The sequence below is a fragment of the Gopherus flavomarginatus genome, chromosome 1 (genome assembly GCF_025201925.1).
Source record: "Gopherus flavomarginatus isolate rGopFla2 chromosome 1, rGopFla2.mat.asm, whole genome shotgun sequence".
NCBI lineage: Eukaryota > Metazoa > Chordata > Testudines > Testudinidae > Gopherus > Gopherus flavomarginatus.
This window is the reverse complement of record NC_066617.1, coordinates 53,834,040-53,853,146: the sequence shown is the minus strand read 5'-3', so window position 1 is coordinate 53,853,146 and position 19,107 is coordinate 53,834,040. Positions and strand designations below refer to the sequence as shown.

Here is a 19,107-nt window from a genome sequence, read left to right as displayed (position 1 = left end):
CTCAGAGCAATACATGCTAAATGATATATGAAATGAAAACTCCGTGCACAGTGCACAGAGAAAATTACAGACAATACTGAGCTGTCTGCTATCACATCAGTACTCCATGCTACAGCACAGACATAGCCAAATAATATCCAGCTCCTCAACTACAGAAAAATCCCAAGATATGTTCTGTCTCAGGCAGGTGACCACAAGGAATTAGTGCAGACTTGTGGGGGAAGGTGAAGAAGAAAGGAAAGGGAGACTTTTAATCCTTTATATGGAAAAAGGAGTGCGTTTAAGTGACAAGAAAGATGGTCAAAGTGATGGGTAATAAAACATTTCTTAATTGTTGCACGCTGTACTCTACCAGCAATCCTATTCACACATTCACCCTGAGACAAGAAAGGCACAAAACCAATACCAAAACATATGCAAACTTCTATGCTGGTGAGAAATACCAGCTTCAAAAATTCAGACTAAACTGTGTCTATATAATCAGAGTTCACCCCAGTTGAGTCATATTTTTCCACTAGGACTGGATAATTAAACAGGAAGCCTCTTTTTAGACAACTTGAAAGTGTACAACTTCTTTAGTGTTACCTTGGTGGATGGCATTAGTTCTTTTAAATGGTAGTGGAGGCCAATCCTTCTCTTCAATACCTGTCTTCTTGTTTACAATACAAACCAAAACATTCTGCCAAATTTGCACAACCTTTAATAACACTGGATTTAACACAATGTCTAGCACTTAGATGCTGGTTTACATGGTCAAAGCATGTACAAATATTATCTGCTGTTAAAAAATATTTTAGTTATAGACTTATTTTCTGTTCCCTGCCCAATTTAGATACATAATCTACGTAAACGGCTTTCCAAAACTGGATTTTAGACCTGCACTTGACTTCTTTCCTCTCTTTTGAGGTATTACTTTGTTCTCTTATTGCCATTTGAGAGAAGAGCCACAATATCAAAAGACTAGAAAGGGCAGTAACCACATGCCCCACACACATCAGAGAGGACCAAAATAAAATTCCTGGTTGGCCATTGGGCTTGGTGGTCACATTACCAACTAACCATGAGGAAATATTCAAATTGTTGTGTTTCTCTACCATAAATTTCTTATTTAAATGACATCAAAGGCACCGTTGCAACTGATGGACAGTCGTATCCTGAAATTCTTTACCACCAAATCTTGACATTATTCCTTGCCAGGACACCTTTGTAAGAGCCACCAGGCTGCTAATCACCCTTTCTAATAGCCCTTTGGTAGCCTAAGCAATGTCTACTTGGAGAAGGAAATGAAAAACAACAAAATAAGTAATACTAGCCATTAAAGCATGAGTTGGTTGCAACTAACTGACTTGCCCTCTTTTCAGAAAAACTGGAGGAAGCGATGTCAGGACAACTGGCTAATGTTTCCCTCAACCTGGGGAACCAACACAGCACTGGTAGCAAATTCTCCAGTAGCTATCACCACATACAAACCCCTTGGAGAAGAGAGTTCTCCTAGAGGAGCCTCAGCCCTCTACAGAATAAGCTCCAGCAGTCTTGCACTGACCACACATGACCCTTCTGAGGACAGTCTATCCACAGCCCATCTCCTCTGCTTACTTTCAGGAAGTGTTGTGTACTGCCATGCAGGTTTGAATTGTTCTGGTTTCCTGCATTCACAGGATGGCAATGTTTAGGACAGGGGTTGGCAACCTTTGGCATGCTGTCCATCAGGGTAATCTGCAGGCGGGCCCTGAGACATTTTGTTTACATTGACCATCCATAGGCAGGGCCCCCCGCAGCTCCCAGTGTGATTGGAAGGGACCTCAAGAGGTCATCTAGTCCAACCCGCTGCTCAAAGCAGGACCAAACCCCAGACAGATTTTTGCCCCAGATCCTTAAGTGGCCCCCTCAAGGACTGAACTCACAACTCTGGGTTTAGCAGGCCAATGCTCAAACCACTGAGCTATCCCTCCCGCCAATGTTTACCTCCCTAAAAACAGATGCTGTAATGTTCTTTTATTCCTGAAATAAAAATCATTAGTAGCAGCCCAACCCTTGAGTAATCTTACACCAAAAAATCAACACGCATGCAAAGAAGGAAATATTTTGATAAATGGACAGATTACAGTTCATAGGTTGCAATGGATTTTCAAAAGTACTGTTTAAAAGCAATTGTAAAATAGAATGAGGAAAAATGTGAAAATATTAATTATTTATATTAATGCCACTTAGAAAGGTGAAGTTAAAAGTACTACATGGAGATAATGAAATGATAATTCTGATTTATTCTTTTATATGGTTGAGAAAGGGAGTATATTATAACCTTTAAGTATATAACTAAGTGCACAAAAGGAAAAAATGCATAATACATCTTACTCATTAGCCTTGGATAAATGATCTACCTCTACTTGTCTATACAGTTTATGAATCTGTGCTCATCTGAGGACAATATGATATTTATAAAACAAGTGAGTTCAAGGTGATGGAAAGAGGGGGATTTATCTTTGCTTCTCACATATATGGGTCCACAGGCATCAGTCATTTGTGGCAAGACTTTCATATCATATTGACACAGACACAAAGTATACACATCTCTATTTTTTTGAATTTCTACCTTATAATTGTTGCGTTAATAGACTACCTTATTTGGAACAATGTTAACACCATAAACCAAATGGTTTAGAAAAGACATGATTAGATGGAAGCTTTGTGCCTTGTTAGCAAATGTAAGTTTTACTCAATAACAAGAGACAAATCACTTCCATGTTCTGCTGCAATGCATCAGATGAAGTACAACATACAAAGACACAGATACTGTACAGATTTCAAGGTCAGCAAAGCAACTGGAATTTTAGGAAGGTGCTGGTGCACTGTTCTCTTGCATACTAATCTATGATAAGAACCTAATACTTGTGATCTGAACAAACACACATAGGATATGTATACTCTCTATTCCCTTTTCCATTTCAGGTTTCTGAGATGACGACAGCCTGTGTTTTAAATAAAAAAAGCAGCAGAGATCTCTAGTTAGCAATGTGTTATGAATTTAAATTTGTGTTAGCAGTTTCCACACACTACAGGTAAAAGCCTCTGAGGAAAATGAGATAAACCGGTTATCTGGAGAGTAGATATAATTGCGTCAATCTGCATAGGGTCTTACCATCTAATTTAGGATTTTCTATAGCACTTACCACTGTAGTATGTAAGCACTTATGGTCTGTAATTTCAAGACTGAAGAAACCTAAAAATATTAAAAACAAGATTACCCTGCTTCCACACACAACTAAGCTTTTCATACAGTTTGCCTCAGAAAATGTTAACTATTTGGAAGACCCTGTTTAATACTATCTGCATCCACTTTGTACTCATTAAGTCAATCCCAGCTGCAAGAAACTGGCATGTGCTATTGTACGTTAAACTATCGCCTTCAGGTAGCAATGTGAGGTAACACTAGATGGATGTAGTACTGTTAAGAAAAATGCCTATACTTCACTCTGATACACATATAGAATTAATATAGTGTTCTACTGGGCAAACCGTATTATTCTGAAGTGCTGTACATAATTAATAATATTTAGCATTGCTAGAGCTATTTTTATCAGAGGATCTCAAAGCATTTAATGAAGAAGGTGTTTTAATCCCCACATTATAGATGGGGAAACTAGGACACAGAAAAGCTAAAAGGTCTCAACAGAGTCACCCAACTTATGATGGTATCCCTTGTTGCTTATAAAACTAATTTGAATTAAAACAGATAAGCTGCATTTTTCTATGATCTGATTTAAAAAAATCAATGTATTTTTGATTAAAGAATCAGTCTTATCAGAGCTCCAACGTAATTGGGCCCTCTGGCTATGCTGAGGCCACGCTGTTTCACAAACTACCACAGCTGGCAAGTTGCAAAAGGGGAGGAAAACACACCATGATCAGATGTCATATTTATTCAGAGAGAAATAAAGAGGCAATAACCACAAAATTGTCATGGATTCCTAAGTGTGTGTAACCTGTTAAACACTTATTAGCTCTGTCATTCTGACCTAATTACAATAGAGATTAATTTAAATGATCTGTTTGTGCTGGTATGAGGGCAAAAACTGCCCCAAACAAATCCAAATAACCACACAGCACTTTGCACGATAATAGAGGAGTGTCTATATGCAGACTTAATAGCAGACATTCAAAATGCTGCATGTTTACCACTGAAGACAATGTCGCAAGGCTAAAGGACTTTCCAACTTTCCGAATATTTGCCCATCAATACTACCATCCATGGTTTTACATCAACCCAGAAAATGAATTGTTGTATTCTTTCAAACACAGTAAGTTATGCTAACAAGGTTCCAAGGCTACGTCTACACTGACCCGTGGTTCAGAGTATGGGTATTTGCACCAAAATGCTGCACTGAAATTCCCCCTTGTGGACAGTATGGGCATGAACTAAAAGGTTCCTACTTCGTATTAACATTGTCTTCTCTAAATAAGTCTGCATTAATTACCTGGTCTGAATAAGGAAGAACATGGACTTGACCCTGGGACTATCACATCCCAGGAAAGTGCTTGATCCACTGGGATACGGGCTATTCTGAGGTCTCTCTCTTGTTTTTCACAAAAAAGAAACTGAAAAGTCTCAGTTTCATCCCATCCCAGAATGAGAAAATATTTCAAGTCTCAAAAGATTTTGGAGGATGGGAAAACAATTTTCCAATCAACTGTCATGATGAGGTCACTTCAAATTACTAGAAACCAGGATTCTCCTGAATTCTACTTTTAAGTTCTGACACTGACTCCTGCTCCGATCCTGGGCAACTCAATTTACCTGTTCTTACCTCAGGCCTTCCCATCTGTAAAATGGTAGGAATTTTAGTTATCTATCTCACAGAGTACATTGGGAAAATTAGTATGCTAATATTTCTTAAATTGTTTGAAGATGACAAGTGCTATATAAATGCTAACTACTGTTATCAGTGACTTGCCAATATTTCCTTATAAAACACAACATAGAAAAAGAACGATTGATTAAAAATACTGACTCAAGACTAGAAAAACAAAGTAGTACAAGCCAGAAGTTATGGAGAATCAATACAGTTTTAATTTCAGTCTCCTGCTGGGTCCAGGGTGTGTGTGCACACAAACTGTTTTATGAACAATCAATCAGGTTAGGCCCTGAGAAGTCACCCATTATCTCAGGACACATTTAGCTGTTAAGATGTGAATCCCATAAATGTACACATTGACAACCACGGTACTGAAATGAGACAACGCTCAGACAACAACTAAATCATTAAAAAATTACCAAAATTTCAACATTGATAAAATAAAAATAATTTCCACGGTATATACAGTATACAATATATACTCAGTATCGCACCCTTTATCCAGGTACTCTCTTAAGTGCTTTGTAAACATTCTATATCTAAATCCAAATAGAGACTATATATACACACGGTAGAAGTGCATCATCTTCACGAGGTGATTTCCTATTTATTCATGTGGGGCTTGATTCTGTTCCCAAATGAAGTCAACGACTAAAGCTCTTACACCATTATTCTCTCTGTCCATTGTTTGGTTTGGCTTGCTTGCTAGGGTACACTTGTGTCAGTGAGAATCTCTCAGCCCTGCCATGGGAACAACCCCTCAGTCCCTTTCATAGTGCAAAGGCTAGATTGTAAATCTGGTCTGCTTCTGAAAATACTGTGAGGAAAATTAAACTTCACCATGGCCAGAGGACAAACTCTTTCTTGCACCTTAATATGAAACTCAGTTTATTAAACCATCCTTTTCCCAATATTACTAAGTTTGTTTGTTTATTTATTTTCAAAGCACAGAAATGTACAGAGATATCATGAATCACTTCAATATCCCCAAAGGAAAGAAAGAAGCTAACATCAAACCCTTCCAGCTCTATTCTGAAACTTAAAGGTCCTACCTACTGTGGATTAGAAAATCAACAGTTGTGAATTTTGCAGACATAACATGATCACAACAAGATCGAAACATCAAAATGTATCAAAGTCTAAGATTATATACCCTATCCATTTATGTCAAAATGCTTAAAAATGTGCAAATAACTAACACTGTAACTTGTAAAACACAACTCACTATGTGGAAAAAATAAGGCAATATCAACCTGACTTACTTTCTAGTGGGACAATGTATTTTCCCCCCTTAGTAAAATACAACAAAAAAATTCAGTTTAATTATGCATCAAAAAATTTTAGGAACAATGGGGGGGGGGGATTTGTTGTCCTGCACCCTTTGTGACACTCAGATGACACAAAGGGAGTGGAAACAAACTGCATTGCTCCAACAGGGGATTTCCAGTGTACACAGAGCTGACAGTCAGTTCTTCTGCCTCTGCCTTCTAAAGCCCCAAAATAGTGGGCATGTCATGGGAGGAAAGGGAATGTATAGCTGCAGTATGCTATGCTCCATCTATTTTCAGCTGGAAGATAGCCCCTTGTGAACTGATGCCAGTTGGCCTAGTTAAGAACAACCTGGAAGCTTGCAGACTAGAGGCTGCTCTAAAGTACTCCAGGTTGCAATGGGGCAGAGAAGAGAGGAGCTGTAATCAACTCCCTAAATTCCCACTCATCCTTGCTGCGCTCAGCAAATCTCTGCCACTGTACAGAATCTAGCCCAACGAATGTTCTTTAATCAAATTTACTCACAAAGTACAGGTAAATGAAACTTCTGATATAACATTCTCTACATTTTGTGTAGGGAGAAAATATTTTCTAAAAAAATCATGTGTTCCACAGGAAAAAAGCAAACCCCTTCTGTTAAACTTTATAGGCAATAATTTTCTCTGACTACTTTTTTAAACTGGTATTTCAATTACATACAGTCTGTCATATCTTCAGGTTATGAGAAAAAACACGAACTTTAAAAAATACAGACATATTGCAAACCATATGAAAGGGAGTTGGGTGCTGCATGAATGACAAAACAGTTGGGGAATGAAACTGGACACAAGAACAGCCATACTGGGTCAGACCAAAGGTCCATCTAGCCCAATACCCTGTCTTCCTACAATGGCCAAAGCCAGGTGCTTCAGACGGAATGAACAGAAAAGGTAATCAGCAAGTGATCCACCCTCTGTCACCCATTCCCAGCTTCTGGAAAACAGAGGCTAGGGACACCCTCCCTGCCCATCCTGGCTAATAGCCATTGATGGACCTATGCTCAATGAATTTATCTAGTTCTTTCTGAATGCTGTTATAGTCTATATCAGTGGTCCCCAATGCGGTGCCCGCAGGTGCCCGGGTCCTGGCCCCCAGGATAGCACCGGCCGAAATGGTGCCAAATTTCAGCGGCATTTTGGTGGGGATGTCTCTCGATAACGCCGCTTGTCACCAACAAGTGACATCAAGAGGCGTCATCCCCGAATTTAGACGGGGACGCCTCTCGATGATGCTGCTTGCCGTCGACAAGTGACATCATCGAGAGGCGTCACTCCTGAATTTCGGCGGTGACGCCGCTCGATGACGTCGCTTGTCGACGGCAAGTGGCATCATCGAGAGGCGTCGCCACTGAAATGCAGCCGAAATTCGGCAGCATTTCGGCAGGTGCTCCACCGCCGCAGTGGTCCTTCGTCTGGCGCCCGCCAGACTAAAAGGTTGGGGACCATTGGTCTATATACTGCCATTAGGACACCCACTTCTCTTCTATTTTCCCTCCACATGCACTTCATACTTAGGAGATTAGCGCAGACCATGTCTCTTATGACAGATCAATGTAGTTTGTTAATGTACTTTTTATTACTATTAAGTTTACTGAACTCTGAGTAATTGGCCCCAATCTGTAAAAGACTTACACTTCAGCAAGTAATTCCCCTGAAATTGGTGAGACTATTTATATGAGTAAAGCTAAGGACATGACTAAGCGTTCATAGGAACAGGATTTAAGATTGCAAAATTATACTTAAAATCTACTGAAGTTTGTAAAAAAGAAAAAATTAAAATGCTTTCTCAACTTCACTATCATTAAATATTCACATTTGTATGACTAAACAACTACCAACCAATGTCTCCTTATAATTATTTACTTACAACTTGTATCAAATAGTACTTTTTTCAAAATGCTATTATATATTTACTCATTACTCTGAAATTGATTAAAGAGTATCAGTTAGTTAACACAAGGTGCACAGGCTGCTACTAACAAGAAAATTATGCTAGCATATAGCCTTGTTTTTGACAGAGAAGGCATCAGTGCTGTGCATCTGTAGTTTTCATTCCATTGTACAGATCATGTGGTTCTAATGCTTTCTGGAGGGTAGTAGTGGTTAAGACACTCTCCTTACCCACTTAAGATAATGATGATGGGGATTCTTCCCTCATACAGTCCCACTGAATTTATTTATTTACAGCAAAAGCATCTTCCCTTCCTACCAAATTCACACACACACACACACACACCTATTATGAAAAAAAGAGAGCCCATTTATCAGTAGGTAGCCGTTATAATACAGTTTAATTCCACTAATGCCTTTAATGTCTTAACTCAACAAGCAGCAACGCCCTGCAAGAAGTGCCATTTCCTCAGCTATGAAAATAATTTCTCAAACACCCCAAATAGTTTGGTGTTTTGTCTTAAGGAATATTTACAAAAAAGTGTTTTCAACTGTGACAAAAAGCACATCTCTACAGCTGCTACTCACTCCAGTTTCACAAGGCTTTTGCTATTTCTAGACAGCTGTCACTTAATTATTTTAATTTGTGCTACTCATCAAAATAGCAAATCCTGAGAGGTTCCAATTCCCTTGATTTTGAATTTTAATACAATTTAAAAAACAAAAACAAAAATAACTCCACAGCCCTAGCAAAAACAGCAACAAATATATCATGGATGTGTTGAACACTGACCTGCATGACAGACATTTGTACACACATGGGGTGCCATAGTCTTCAGTTGTCTGAGGGATCTCTCAGTTTTTAGGTACACATTCCTTTATCTGACTATTATAGGTAAGGTTTTTGGAAAGTTTATATTGTACTGCTTTTACTGTCAAGTCCTGAGAGTCTTTACTGGCTCGCTGAAGCCCTCAAATAGGTCCTGATCATTTTAAGTTTGTCAAGTTTCATTCTACAGAGGCAATATTAACAGGCAGAAATGTGAGAACATGCAGTGCACCACTGCAGGTGTGAAAATAAGCCTGCTGCAGTCTATTCTTCACAAGAAAACTGGTGATCAAGGTGAGGCCTGTATCATTTCAGCAAGACTATGCAACTTCTTTGTAAGAATGATCTTTGTTTTGTCTACTGGTATTTTATTTTGAGATCTCTGCTTTACTCGCAGTACATTTTCTGAAAGATTACTGCATAATGTGATGTAAGGAAAAATCCACATTTTTGTTGGAATTCAGAAAGTAGCTGTAAACACAAGTGAGGCTAATGCTGTAGAAATCCACTTTGAATTAAAGTCCTGGACTGTGCATGTTCTCATCCTGCCATACCTAATGAAAGATCTTTTCTTTCTTGTTTCAAGGAATTAAAATTATAAATCTAGTTCCTTAACTACCGTAGCAGTATCAACAGGAGGTTGATCAGCATTGATTCCACTGTTTTTTCTTCTAACACACCATGACTTGCACAAAGAAGCCTGAATTAGACAGACGCCTTAGTTGAAGCATTCTGAAATACCTTGCAGACATGGTTCAGGTCAAGCAGCACATCACACCATTCTTTTACACGCATAATGAATGTGTAGGACCTGTGTTTCCTATAAGCTACGCAGTCACGCTGCCACCTAGGAGTGAATCAAGTGCCATGCACTTCATTAGCAGAGCTGTGCATACCCGTGTGTTCAGGTGCCCCTCCCCACGCTGCCTTGCAGACATGTTGCTCCTGCCCTCTGCCTTGAAGCCCTTGGCCAGCTGCTCCTGGGCCCCTCCTGCTTGCTGTGCAGAGCAAGGGGAGAGAGAGAGAGGTGCTGAAGTCAGAGTGTCCCCCTCCCCCTTGTCCACGTATGCCATCTCTGCAGAGCTGAGGAGAGGGACAGGGCTCAGGATCAGGGGAGCTGCAGCGATCTGAGGTCTGAACGAGCCTGGTGAGTGAGTGCACAGTCTCTCAGACTTCCCTAGCAGCTAGTGCACACTCTCTCTCTCTCTCACACACACACACAGTCTGTGTGTCTCTCACTCACACTCACTCACACAGTCTTTCACACTCACCTCCCAACACATACTTTTATTGTTGTTGTTACTTCTTGGTACTTCCTGCAATTCACATATACTCTCTGTAATTTTATTCAAAGTGAGTTATTTTAGTTTTTGACTGGTCTATGCATTTCATAATTTTTATTTCTCTCTTGTACTTAAATTTAATTCTTGGAGTAGTGAGTTCTAAAATGCTAGTAATTAGCATAACTAATTACTTACTTAACTTTTAAAAAATATATACTATATCTAGGTTTTTCTGTTTCTACTGGTGGTGCACATTCACACATTACCTCAATATTGGTGCACACAACAAAATTCATTCCGACATGGAGGAGAAAAAATTAGAGGTAACATTGTATAGTACTGATATTTCATTTACCAGTTTGGCAACATCTACAAGGAGTTCATGCTCTACTGGTTTCAATATTTTCAGCATTCTTTAGTAGTGCATCTCAAAAAATGCTTCAGTGCATAGGAAACTGCTTTCACAGAGTTCACCCTGCTTTCCTACTATGCTCCAGGAAGCTATTTTGGAGTCATGGCAACATGCTTTAAGATTTGCCAGTGAGGTGATGAGAAAGCACAGATTGTAAAGCTACTCTAAACAGCTATAGAGCAACTCCACAATTTCTGAGGAATGGACTGTCAATAACAACCTGGTTCAGATCATGGCAGGCACATGGGTTGCAGATAACCCTAGAAGTTGTGCATGCTCACACAAAAGCATTTCAGTTACTTGCTTTTCATACTACTCCTGCCATACCCTTGCCTTCAGCAGTCCTAAATTATGCTCCTTCAAGTTCTGAAGCTCTCTCTCAATTAACCCTTCACCTGTTCTGCCATTCATTGGAATTAATTCCAGAAAATATTCCTTGATGTCTCCTACTCACAGATGACCACAATTCTCAATACGACAGTAAACTGTTTTAGGAGACTAATGTCAGATGTGTTGTCTAGGATTACATAATAGTACCTAGCAGTTTTGATCCTAGTAACAAATGTTTGTGCGATTTCACTAGCAACAGGAATCAATTTATTCTAGGTGGTTTTCCTCCAAAATAGCGGGCAGACATCTCCTTGCCCTTTTTCTACCAAAAATGGTCAGATGTCATTTTGTCAAATTCTGTCATGATTTCCACTTGATCCAAAACATGCCCTCGGCCATGAATGAAAAGATTCTCACAGATTTCATTTAACATCATTTGCTTTCACACTACTAACAACTATCATCCTATTAATGATCCCATACCAGTGACTTATTTAACTCTTTCTGAGGTCTTGTGCCATCTTATCTAAGATCTGTCTACCCTGAGGTCTGCTCTCAAAATTCCTTCTCTCCCGAAAGACATTTCCCACTTCTATCCTACACTCCGTCTATACCCAGGAGAGCAGGAAGCATTACATGATTTCACATTCCCAATGTCCTCGAAACACTGCCTATCAGATCAGACCCTTGAGACTCTTGCACACTGGGCTCCCCTCCCTATGCTCACATACGTTGAGTGTGGACAAAATGCAGCATGATCCTATCTCCGCATTATTTTCTCTCCTGTCCAGAGGAGTGCAGAGGATGGGGGTGAGCACCATACAACACTTCCATGGCTCTACCCCCATCTCTTGCTCCTCCCCATCTTGCCCACAACACAACAGTTCTCTTGTGTCCTTCTGAGAAACATACAGCACATGTTTGCTGTCTGGGGCCCAGCACTACCAGTACTGGTGAAACTGATGATCCAGATTCAAAAGGTGACTAAAAAACAAAACATAGGGAATTAAAAAATACGAGCCCCACAGAACTATAGAAGCCAGTTTTGCAAGTGGAAGGGGGAAGATGATATTGTCACAGCGATGAGCAAGGAGGATGACTTTAGAAGTTGTATTTTGTATGAAATGGAAAGGGATGGCCTGGCTATTAATAAGTCCACAGACGGTTACAGTAAGCAAAACAGGAGATAAGGTCTGGACAGAATTTTGGCTGTCTGAACATAAAGCATATGGATCTTAGAAACATTATGGAGAAAGTGGAAGCAAAATACGGATGCAACCTGAATGCTGGAAGAGAAGGAGCAGCTAAAAATGACCTCCACATTACAAAGTAAACACTCATTATATGTGCAAACATGCACATGGGGCACACACCTTCAACCTCTCACACAAAAACAAAATAATATTTGAAAAAAGTGAAGAACTTGGTGGATAAAAGAAATATTAATTTGAAACTACATTTCCGAGTATTACAGAGGTTACTAATGCTCCTCTAATAACCAAGGCCATCCTATACCTGTTTCTGAAAATATAACTAAGGGCTTGTTTACACAGTGGGGTGCAGCACACTACAGGGCTGTTATTTCTAAACTTCACTAACATGTTGTGCATTAATTAGTCTGAGAATCAACTGGGGCAGAGGTTCTCAACCAGAGGTCTGGGGCCCCCTAGGGGTGCTGCAAGCAGATTTCATGGGTGTGACCGATTGGATCACAGAACCCCCCATGGAAGCTGCCACCTGATGTGCCAAGACTACTTCTGCCCCTGCTTTCCTGCTCCGTTATCTTAGGACTTGAGTGCCCTGCCCAGTTTGAGCCAGACTCGCTAGCCTACTGCAAACCCAGACCCAGGTCTGAATCATGTCCCCAAACAGCTGCAGGCTTACCTGAAAGCACCTTACATAAGTGTTCTTGTCTTTAATACTCCCATTGGGGTCTAAACTCAAATAAATCTGTTTTATCCTACATAAAGCTTATGCAGGATAAACTCAAACTGTTCACCCTCTATAACACTGATAGAGAAATATGCACACCTGTTTGCCCACCCAGGTATTAACACATACTCTGCGTTAATTAATAAGTAAAAAGTGATTTTATTAAATACAGAAAGTAGGATTTAAGTGGTTCCAATTAGTGACAGACAGAACAAAGTAAGTCACCAAGCAAAATAAAATAAAACATGCAAATCTATGTCTAATCAAACTGAATACAGATAATCTCACCCTTAGAGATGCTTCAGTAAGTTGTTTCCTCAGACTGGACACCTTCCAGGCCTGGGCACAATACTTTCCCCTGGTACAGCTCTTGTTCCAGCTCAGGTGGTAACTAGGGGATTCCTCATGATGGCCCCCTTTGTTCTCTTCCATCCATTTATATATCTTTTGCATAAGGCGGGAATCCTTTGTTCCTCTGGTTCCCTCCCCCAGGTTAAAGATGGATTCCAGTTCAGGTGACATGATCACATGTCACTGTAAGACCCCAAGCCTTCATTCCTCCCAGCCTGATTTACAGGAAGGCTTGCATGCAAACAGAGCCATCCATAGTCCCATAGATGATGGGAGTCATCAAGATTCCAAACAACCATTAATGGCCCACACTTTACATAATTACAATAGGCCCTCAGAGTTATATTTCATATTTCTAGTTTCAGATACAAGAGTGATATATTTATACCAATATGATGACCACACTCAGTAGATTATAAGCTTGTAATGGTACCTTACAAGAGACCTTTTGCATAAAGCATATTCCAGTTACCTTACATTTGCTCATTAGCATATTTTTATAAAATCCTAGAGTGCAATGTCATAACGGGGTCCACCAAGCAGGGTGAGCGTTGGACTCACTGGGACTCCGGGCAGAAAGCCAAAGCCCCACCACATGGGGCTGAAGCCCAGGGCCCTTAGCCCAGCCACCTGGGACTGAAGCTAAAGCCTAAGCAATGTAGCTTTGCGGGGGCCCATGTGGCATGGGGCCTCAGGCAACTACCATGCTTGTTACCCCCTAATGCCAGCCCTGGCTTTTATATTCAAAAATCCAATTACTGTGACACAGGTGGGCCGAGTCTTTATAGTGTGGCGGGGGGGCCTCAGGAAGAAAAGGGAGCCCCTGAACTAGTGCACATCAGCAAGGTGTATATGGACTAATCAATGTGTAATGCATAGATGCCAACTTTCTCGTGCACTGGTGGGAGCACGCCCCCGCCCCCTGACCTCACCCTTTCCTCGCCCCTGGCCCCACCCCCATTCCAACCCCTTCCCCAAATCCCCAACCCAGCCCCACCTCTTCTCCCAGCGCACCACATTCCCCCTCCCTCCCTGCCCCGCGAAACAGCTGTTTCATGGCACAAGTGCTGGGAGGGAGGAGGAAGAAGCAGGATGTGGCAGCACGCTCAGGGAGGAGGCAGAGGAGGTGGTGGTGAGCTGGAACAGAGGGTGGGGCCATGGGGAGCACCCACGGAGTCAGTGCCCATGGCGTAAGGCATCAATGCACTTTAGAAATCACACCCCCATAGTCAGCTCTGCCGCACTGTGTGGACGAGTCCTAAAAGTATCACTATCTCCAACATGTAAGATTCATGGAACACACTAATCTAAGTCTTTCTGAACTGTGGTTTTGAAATATTTACATGAAAACTGATGTTATTACCTGATTGGTCGATTCTCTTTACTATCAAACAGTGAGAAGATAACTTCCAGTTCCTCTCCCAGATTGGAGCACATCAGACTCTTCATCTGCACAAAAAGATGGTGGCTGCTTGCTGGGATAGGAGTGTCTTTCTTTCGATGACGATGCTCCATCTACATATTAGCATCAACAACAACCACATGTATCAGGAGGTTCAAATATTTATAAAAAAAGTCTAATACATTAAAACAGTACTAGTTAAAAATTCTAAATGTGGAGTAATTTCTTAATCCCAAACCCCTCATTTTAGATGTAGCACCTGTTCTGCAATGAGCCAACTGATTTTCATCTATTTCCCAGATAAGAGGCATAAGGTGCTGGTGTGACTTAATCAGAGTTACCCACTGGCTCAATTGGGACTGTTAGATCTATTAACCCCAACCTTCCAGCTCCTTCTTCTAACCACCAGAACCCAAAACCACCTTAAGCAGGTATGTACCCACACTTTATTTAAAATCTGGTTTAAAGAATTGCTCCCGAAAAAGCTTTAAAATAAACTATATAGTTGCTTTGTAGTTATTATTCTAAAACCAAAAGGTTCACTTCCACATAGCATAATCTGTGCCAGACTGCTCTTTACGTCAGTTGCTTTTTTCCTTAAAAACCTCATTTATCAGTTTATAGTTTGACCATTTTAATGGAACCCGGGATCAAAAAAAAAAATCAAGTAGTACTATTTTTGTGTCTTACATTTTGATTAAAAGAAAACATAATTTTAAATGCTGACACTTCCAAAGTACTTAATTCTCAATGTAAGCAACATCTTTTGCTTTTCTCTCTCTTTTATTTTTAAAATTAATATTTCTTAGCTGATCACTAATTTTAGTAAGGTAGCCCACGTTAGCAATATCTAATTTTATTTCTTTTATTCTTCTTATCTAATTTAGCTAAACTTATGAAGTAGTCAACATTTTTCCACTTAATTGTATTTTTCATTTTTCTTCACTTGATTAGTTTCCTTTCTACATAATTAGAAAAATATTTCATATTAAGTGTCCAAATATGATTCTGTAATACTACATACAATTTTGAAAATTGAGAAAGACTAACCCAGTGTTTTCAACACGTAACCCAAATACTTAACTGACACCACAATGAAACAGGTGATCTGTAATGTCAAGTCAAATGACAATCAGAATGTATAGTAAAAAAATAATATTAGCAAATGTAAATATGCCAGCTCACATTTATATGGGCCCAATCTTCTCATCTGTGCTTTATTCTATGGCCCAGGTTAATTATTCAAATACATTTGTGTTAACAAGAGTAAAACTTAGTTTAAAAAAAGTTTTTAAACTTAAGCAGAGAAGACTCTGTTCTATATTACTGTAGCAATTTAACATTACCATAGGTCATATCCAAATCCTACTGAAATCAATTGGAGTCTTTCCATTCACTTCAATGGAGTTTCTATGGATCAGGCCCCTTGAAAAATATTTATGATAATTTCCCATACAATAAAATTGATCATTCTGCATCCAGAGAAGCCGAAATGAGCGTTGTCTCATACAGCTTTATTGACATCCATGTTGTTATATTAGCTGAAGAGACCCCACAGTCCAATATGATTAAGAGTGACAATACTCATACAATGGATATATTATTACAATTCCATTAATCTTGGCATAGCCTAATGCAACTGAGGGCCCAGTTACAGTATGAAAGAAAGCATCTCATATGCTTTAACTCATGATTAAGCTTTTATGGAACCATTCCAGAACTGTAATGGTTTCACTGATGATATATCAAATCCACATAACATGTGGAGTGAGCGCGCGCGCACACACACACACACACACACAGTCAGTAGAAAGTTTAACTCAAATGAAAGCATCTTTCAGAACTACAGACTCATCAAAATAGCCCCAAAGAAATTTCCGATATCCAGACAAATTCCATTATTTTATCAATAGAAATATACTGACTCAGATACTAGATTCTATTTTATTTTGAACTCTCATAGGACACAGGAGGTGCATTGGGTTTTATAGAGATCCTCTGGGAGCGATATTTACATAACAGTTCACCAAAGGGAGGAATGTGAAATCTCTACCGAGAGCCAATAGCCCACTGGTCATCATGATCATTGTGAAATGTATATACGGATAATATTTAAGGAGTTATGTATCTATACTAAAAATTATGTTCTTAAAGTCCTGGAATTAAGGCAGTCACCAGGAAGCAACACACTTTGGATATGTTCCTTTCAGACAGGAGGCAATGGACAACTATCTCCCTGTCTGGACTTTTGTGTATTATACGCCTCAAAATGCATACTGCATACGGAGCCAGGGTGGGCTGAGAGACTGCGAAATCTATAGGAGACAAAATGTACAGGAATAAACCAACAGCAAGGAATGGGGTATCTGGTTTATGAATAAAAACTACGGAATGTGTTTTTTCTTGGAGTACAAGGGGATACACAAAGTCCTTGGAGGAGACAAATTGACAAGAGTTTTTTCTCATGAAAACAGGGTCACAGCCAGCCAGGCTATAAAGCACTGCAAGGATTTTGGGTGAGCATTACTCTACAAGACACAAGAGCAAGGGTCAGCACCACCATGTTGTGTGACGGACACTTGACGAAATTACTTGACTCAGTGATGGACATTGGGAGGGGCAGCGGGAGGGCTCTGGGCTGGAGCAGGGGGTTGGGATGTGTGTGGGAGGACTTCAGCTGGGGGTGAAGGCTCTTGTGTGGGTCTGTGGATGAGGGATTTAGGGTGCAGAAGAGGGCTTTGGGCTGAGACTGAAGGTTTGGAGTGCTGAAGGGGGCTCCAGGGTGGGGCAGGGTGTTAGGGTGGGCAGGGGGGGTGAGGGCTCCAGAGGGGGGTGCAGGCTCTGGGGTCGAGCTGATGGATTTGGAGTGTAGGAGGGTGCTCCAGGTTGGGACCAAGGGGTTCGGAGGGTGGGAGGGGGATCAGGGCTGGGGCAGGAAGGTGGAGGTTATGCAAGCTCCATGCAGCACTTACCTCAAGTAGCTCCCAGAAGTAGAGTCATGTCCCCCCTCCGGCTCCTATGTGGAGGCATGGCCAGGCAGCTCTGCATACTGCCCCATCCGCAAGTGCTGTCCCCGCAGCTCCCATTAGCTGCAGTTCTCAGCCAATGGGCGGGAGTTGCGGAGTCAGCACTCAGGGAAGGGGGGAACATAGGCAGCGTGCAGAGCTGCCTGGCCATCCCTCTGTCAACAACAGCAGGGACAGGTACCTGCTTGCGGGGACCCGCCCATGAGCGCCCTCCATGGACCTCTAATTTTTTAGAGTGGACACTTGTGTCTGTGTACGGACACATTGCTGACCCCTGCACAAGACTATCTTGTTAATTAAGTCTGAAGTCTAGAATGCAAGTTCTGATTTTATTTATTATGTAACCATTTGTTCCCAATATTTCTATTTGCTACTACTTGAATCTCTAGCTTTGTTAAATAAACTTAGACATGTTTATAGTGAAATAAAGTAAGTGCTTTGATATGTTTATAACAGGCAGTGATCTGAAGTGGAACCGGTAAGCTGGCGCATACTGCTTCTTTGGAAGCAGCGAATCCGTAAATACTGCAAGTGTCCAACAGACATGGGGCAGGATGCTCCAGGTACACACTTGGAGGGCTCAAGCACTGGAGTGTGCCAATGGCTAACCTGTGGAGAGACAGCAGGGCCTGCAGAGGCCTAAAGGGGGGTCCTTGTGTTGCCCATGTCCAGTGGATTTGGGAATCTGACCCCATCAGGCACAGACAAGGCTTCCTCATGCTAAGGGTAAGCGGTAGCAAGGGCTCTCGCAACCCTGGGTGCCCGGGAAAGCACAGTTGCCATCTACTTACCAGCCTATAGAGTTCTGTAATACTGATCTCGTCAGGATCCACCATAGCATATTCTTTTCTTGGAACCAAGTCTAGCCCCAATTGCCTGTAAATGAGAATATGGAAATAATGGAGAGAGATTCCAGGGCACATGAAAAAATTATATTTAAGGACTCTTACTTTCCATATTTGCTTGTGCATATTTTGAACTCATTGTTTCCCCCATATTAGAATTTTGATGGAAACAGCGTTTAATATTGTGCATGGATTCCAACCAGCCACTAATATTTATTTTAGAAACCATTTTGTCTAGTTACCTAATTAGTTATAAGTTAATTGATAACTTCTCCCTCCCTTTTGCTGTGTAACATTTACACTGGGATATGTTCCACCACAGCTTTTAGAATTACATAATATTGTTAATTTATATTTCATGCCTCCAGCCTGACTCTTGTGCAGATAGCACACTTTGAGGTGACTTGTAATGTCAAGTCAGATGGAAACCTAAAACAGAAAAAAAAATCCTGTCCCAATCTTACTGCTGCCTCAGAATCACCCCTGCTCTTGCTTTCCCTAACTCCTGGTAATCTAGTTCTGACCCTTGGCTCTGATTCCTGGCTCTGACTCTGTCTCGACCTTTGGCTCTGGCATTTGGGCTTTGACTTTGGTTCTGATGTTTGGCCCTGGTTCCTTGTTTTGATCCTGTTTTGCCCCTTGACTCT

At 40.8% G+C, this 19,107-nt stretch overlaps 1 protein-coding gene across 6 annotated transcripts in view; it reads right to left on the bottom strand.

Annotated features, from left to right (window-relative positions):
- Positions 1–19,107, bottom strand: part of DOCK4 (dedicator of cytokinesis 4) — a 423,715-nt gene that overhangs the window by 230,372 nt on the left and 174,236 nt on the right. For 5 of the 6 annotated variants that reach the window (XM_050935998.1, XM_050936000.1, XM_050935999.1 and 2 more), the window contains 2 exons: positions 18,407–18,491; positions 14,551–14,702 (listed from right to left, as the gene is read on the bottom strand). In XM_050935998.1, coding sequence (XP_050791955.1) covers positions 14,551–14,702; positions 18,407–18,491 — 237 coding nt within the window. Of the gene's footprint in view, positions 1–3,170; positions 3,198–14,550; positions 14,703–18,406; positions 18,492–19,107 lie in introns of those variants that run through there. The other variant, XM_050936003.1, reaches the window with a different exon arrangement.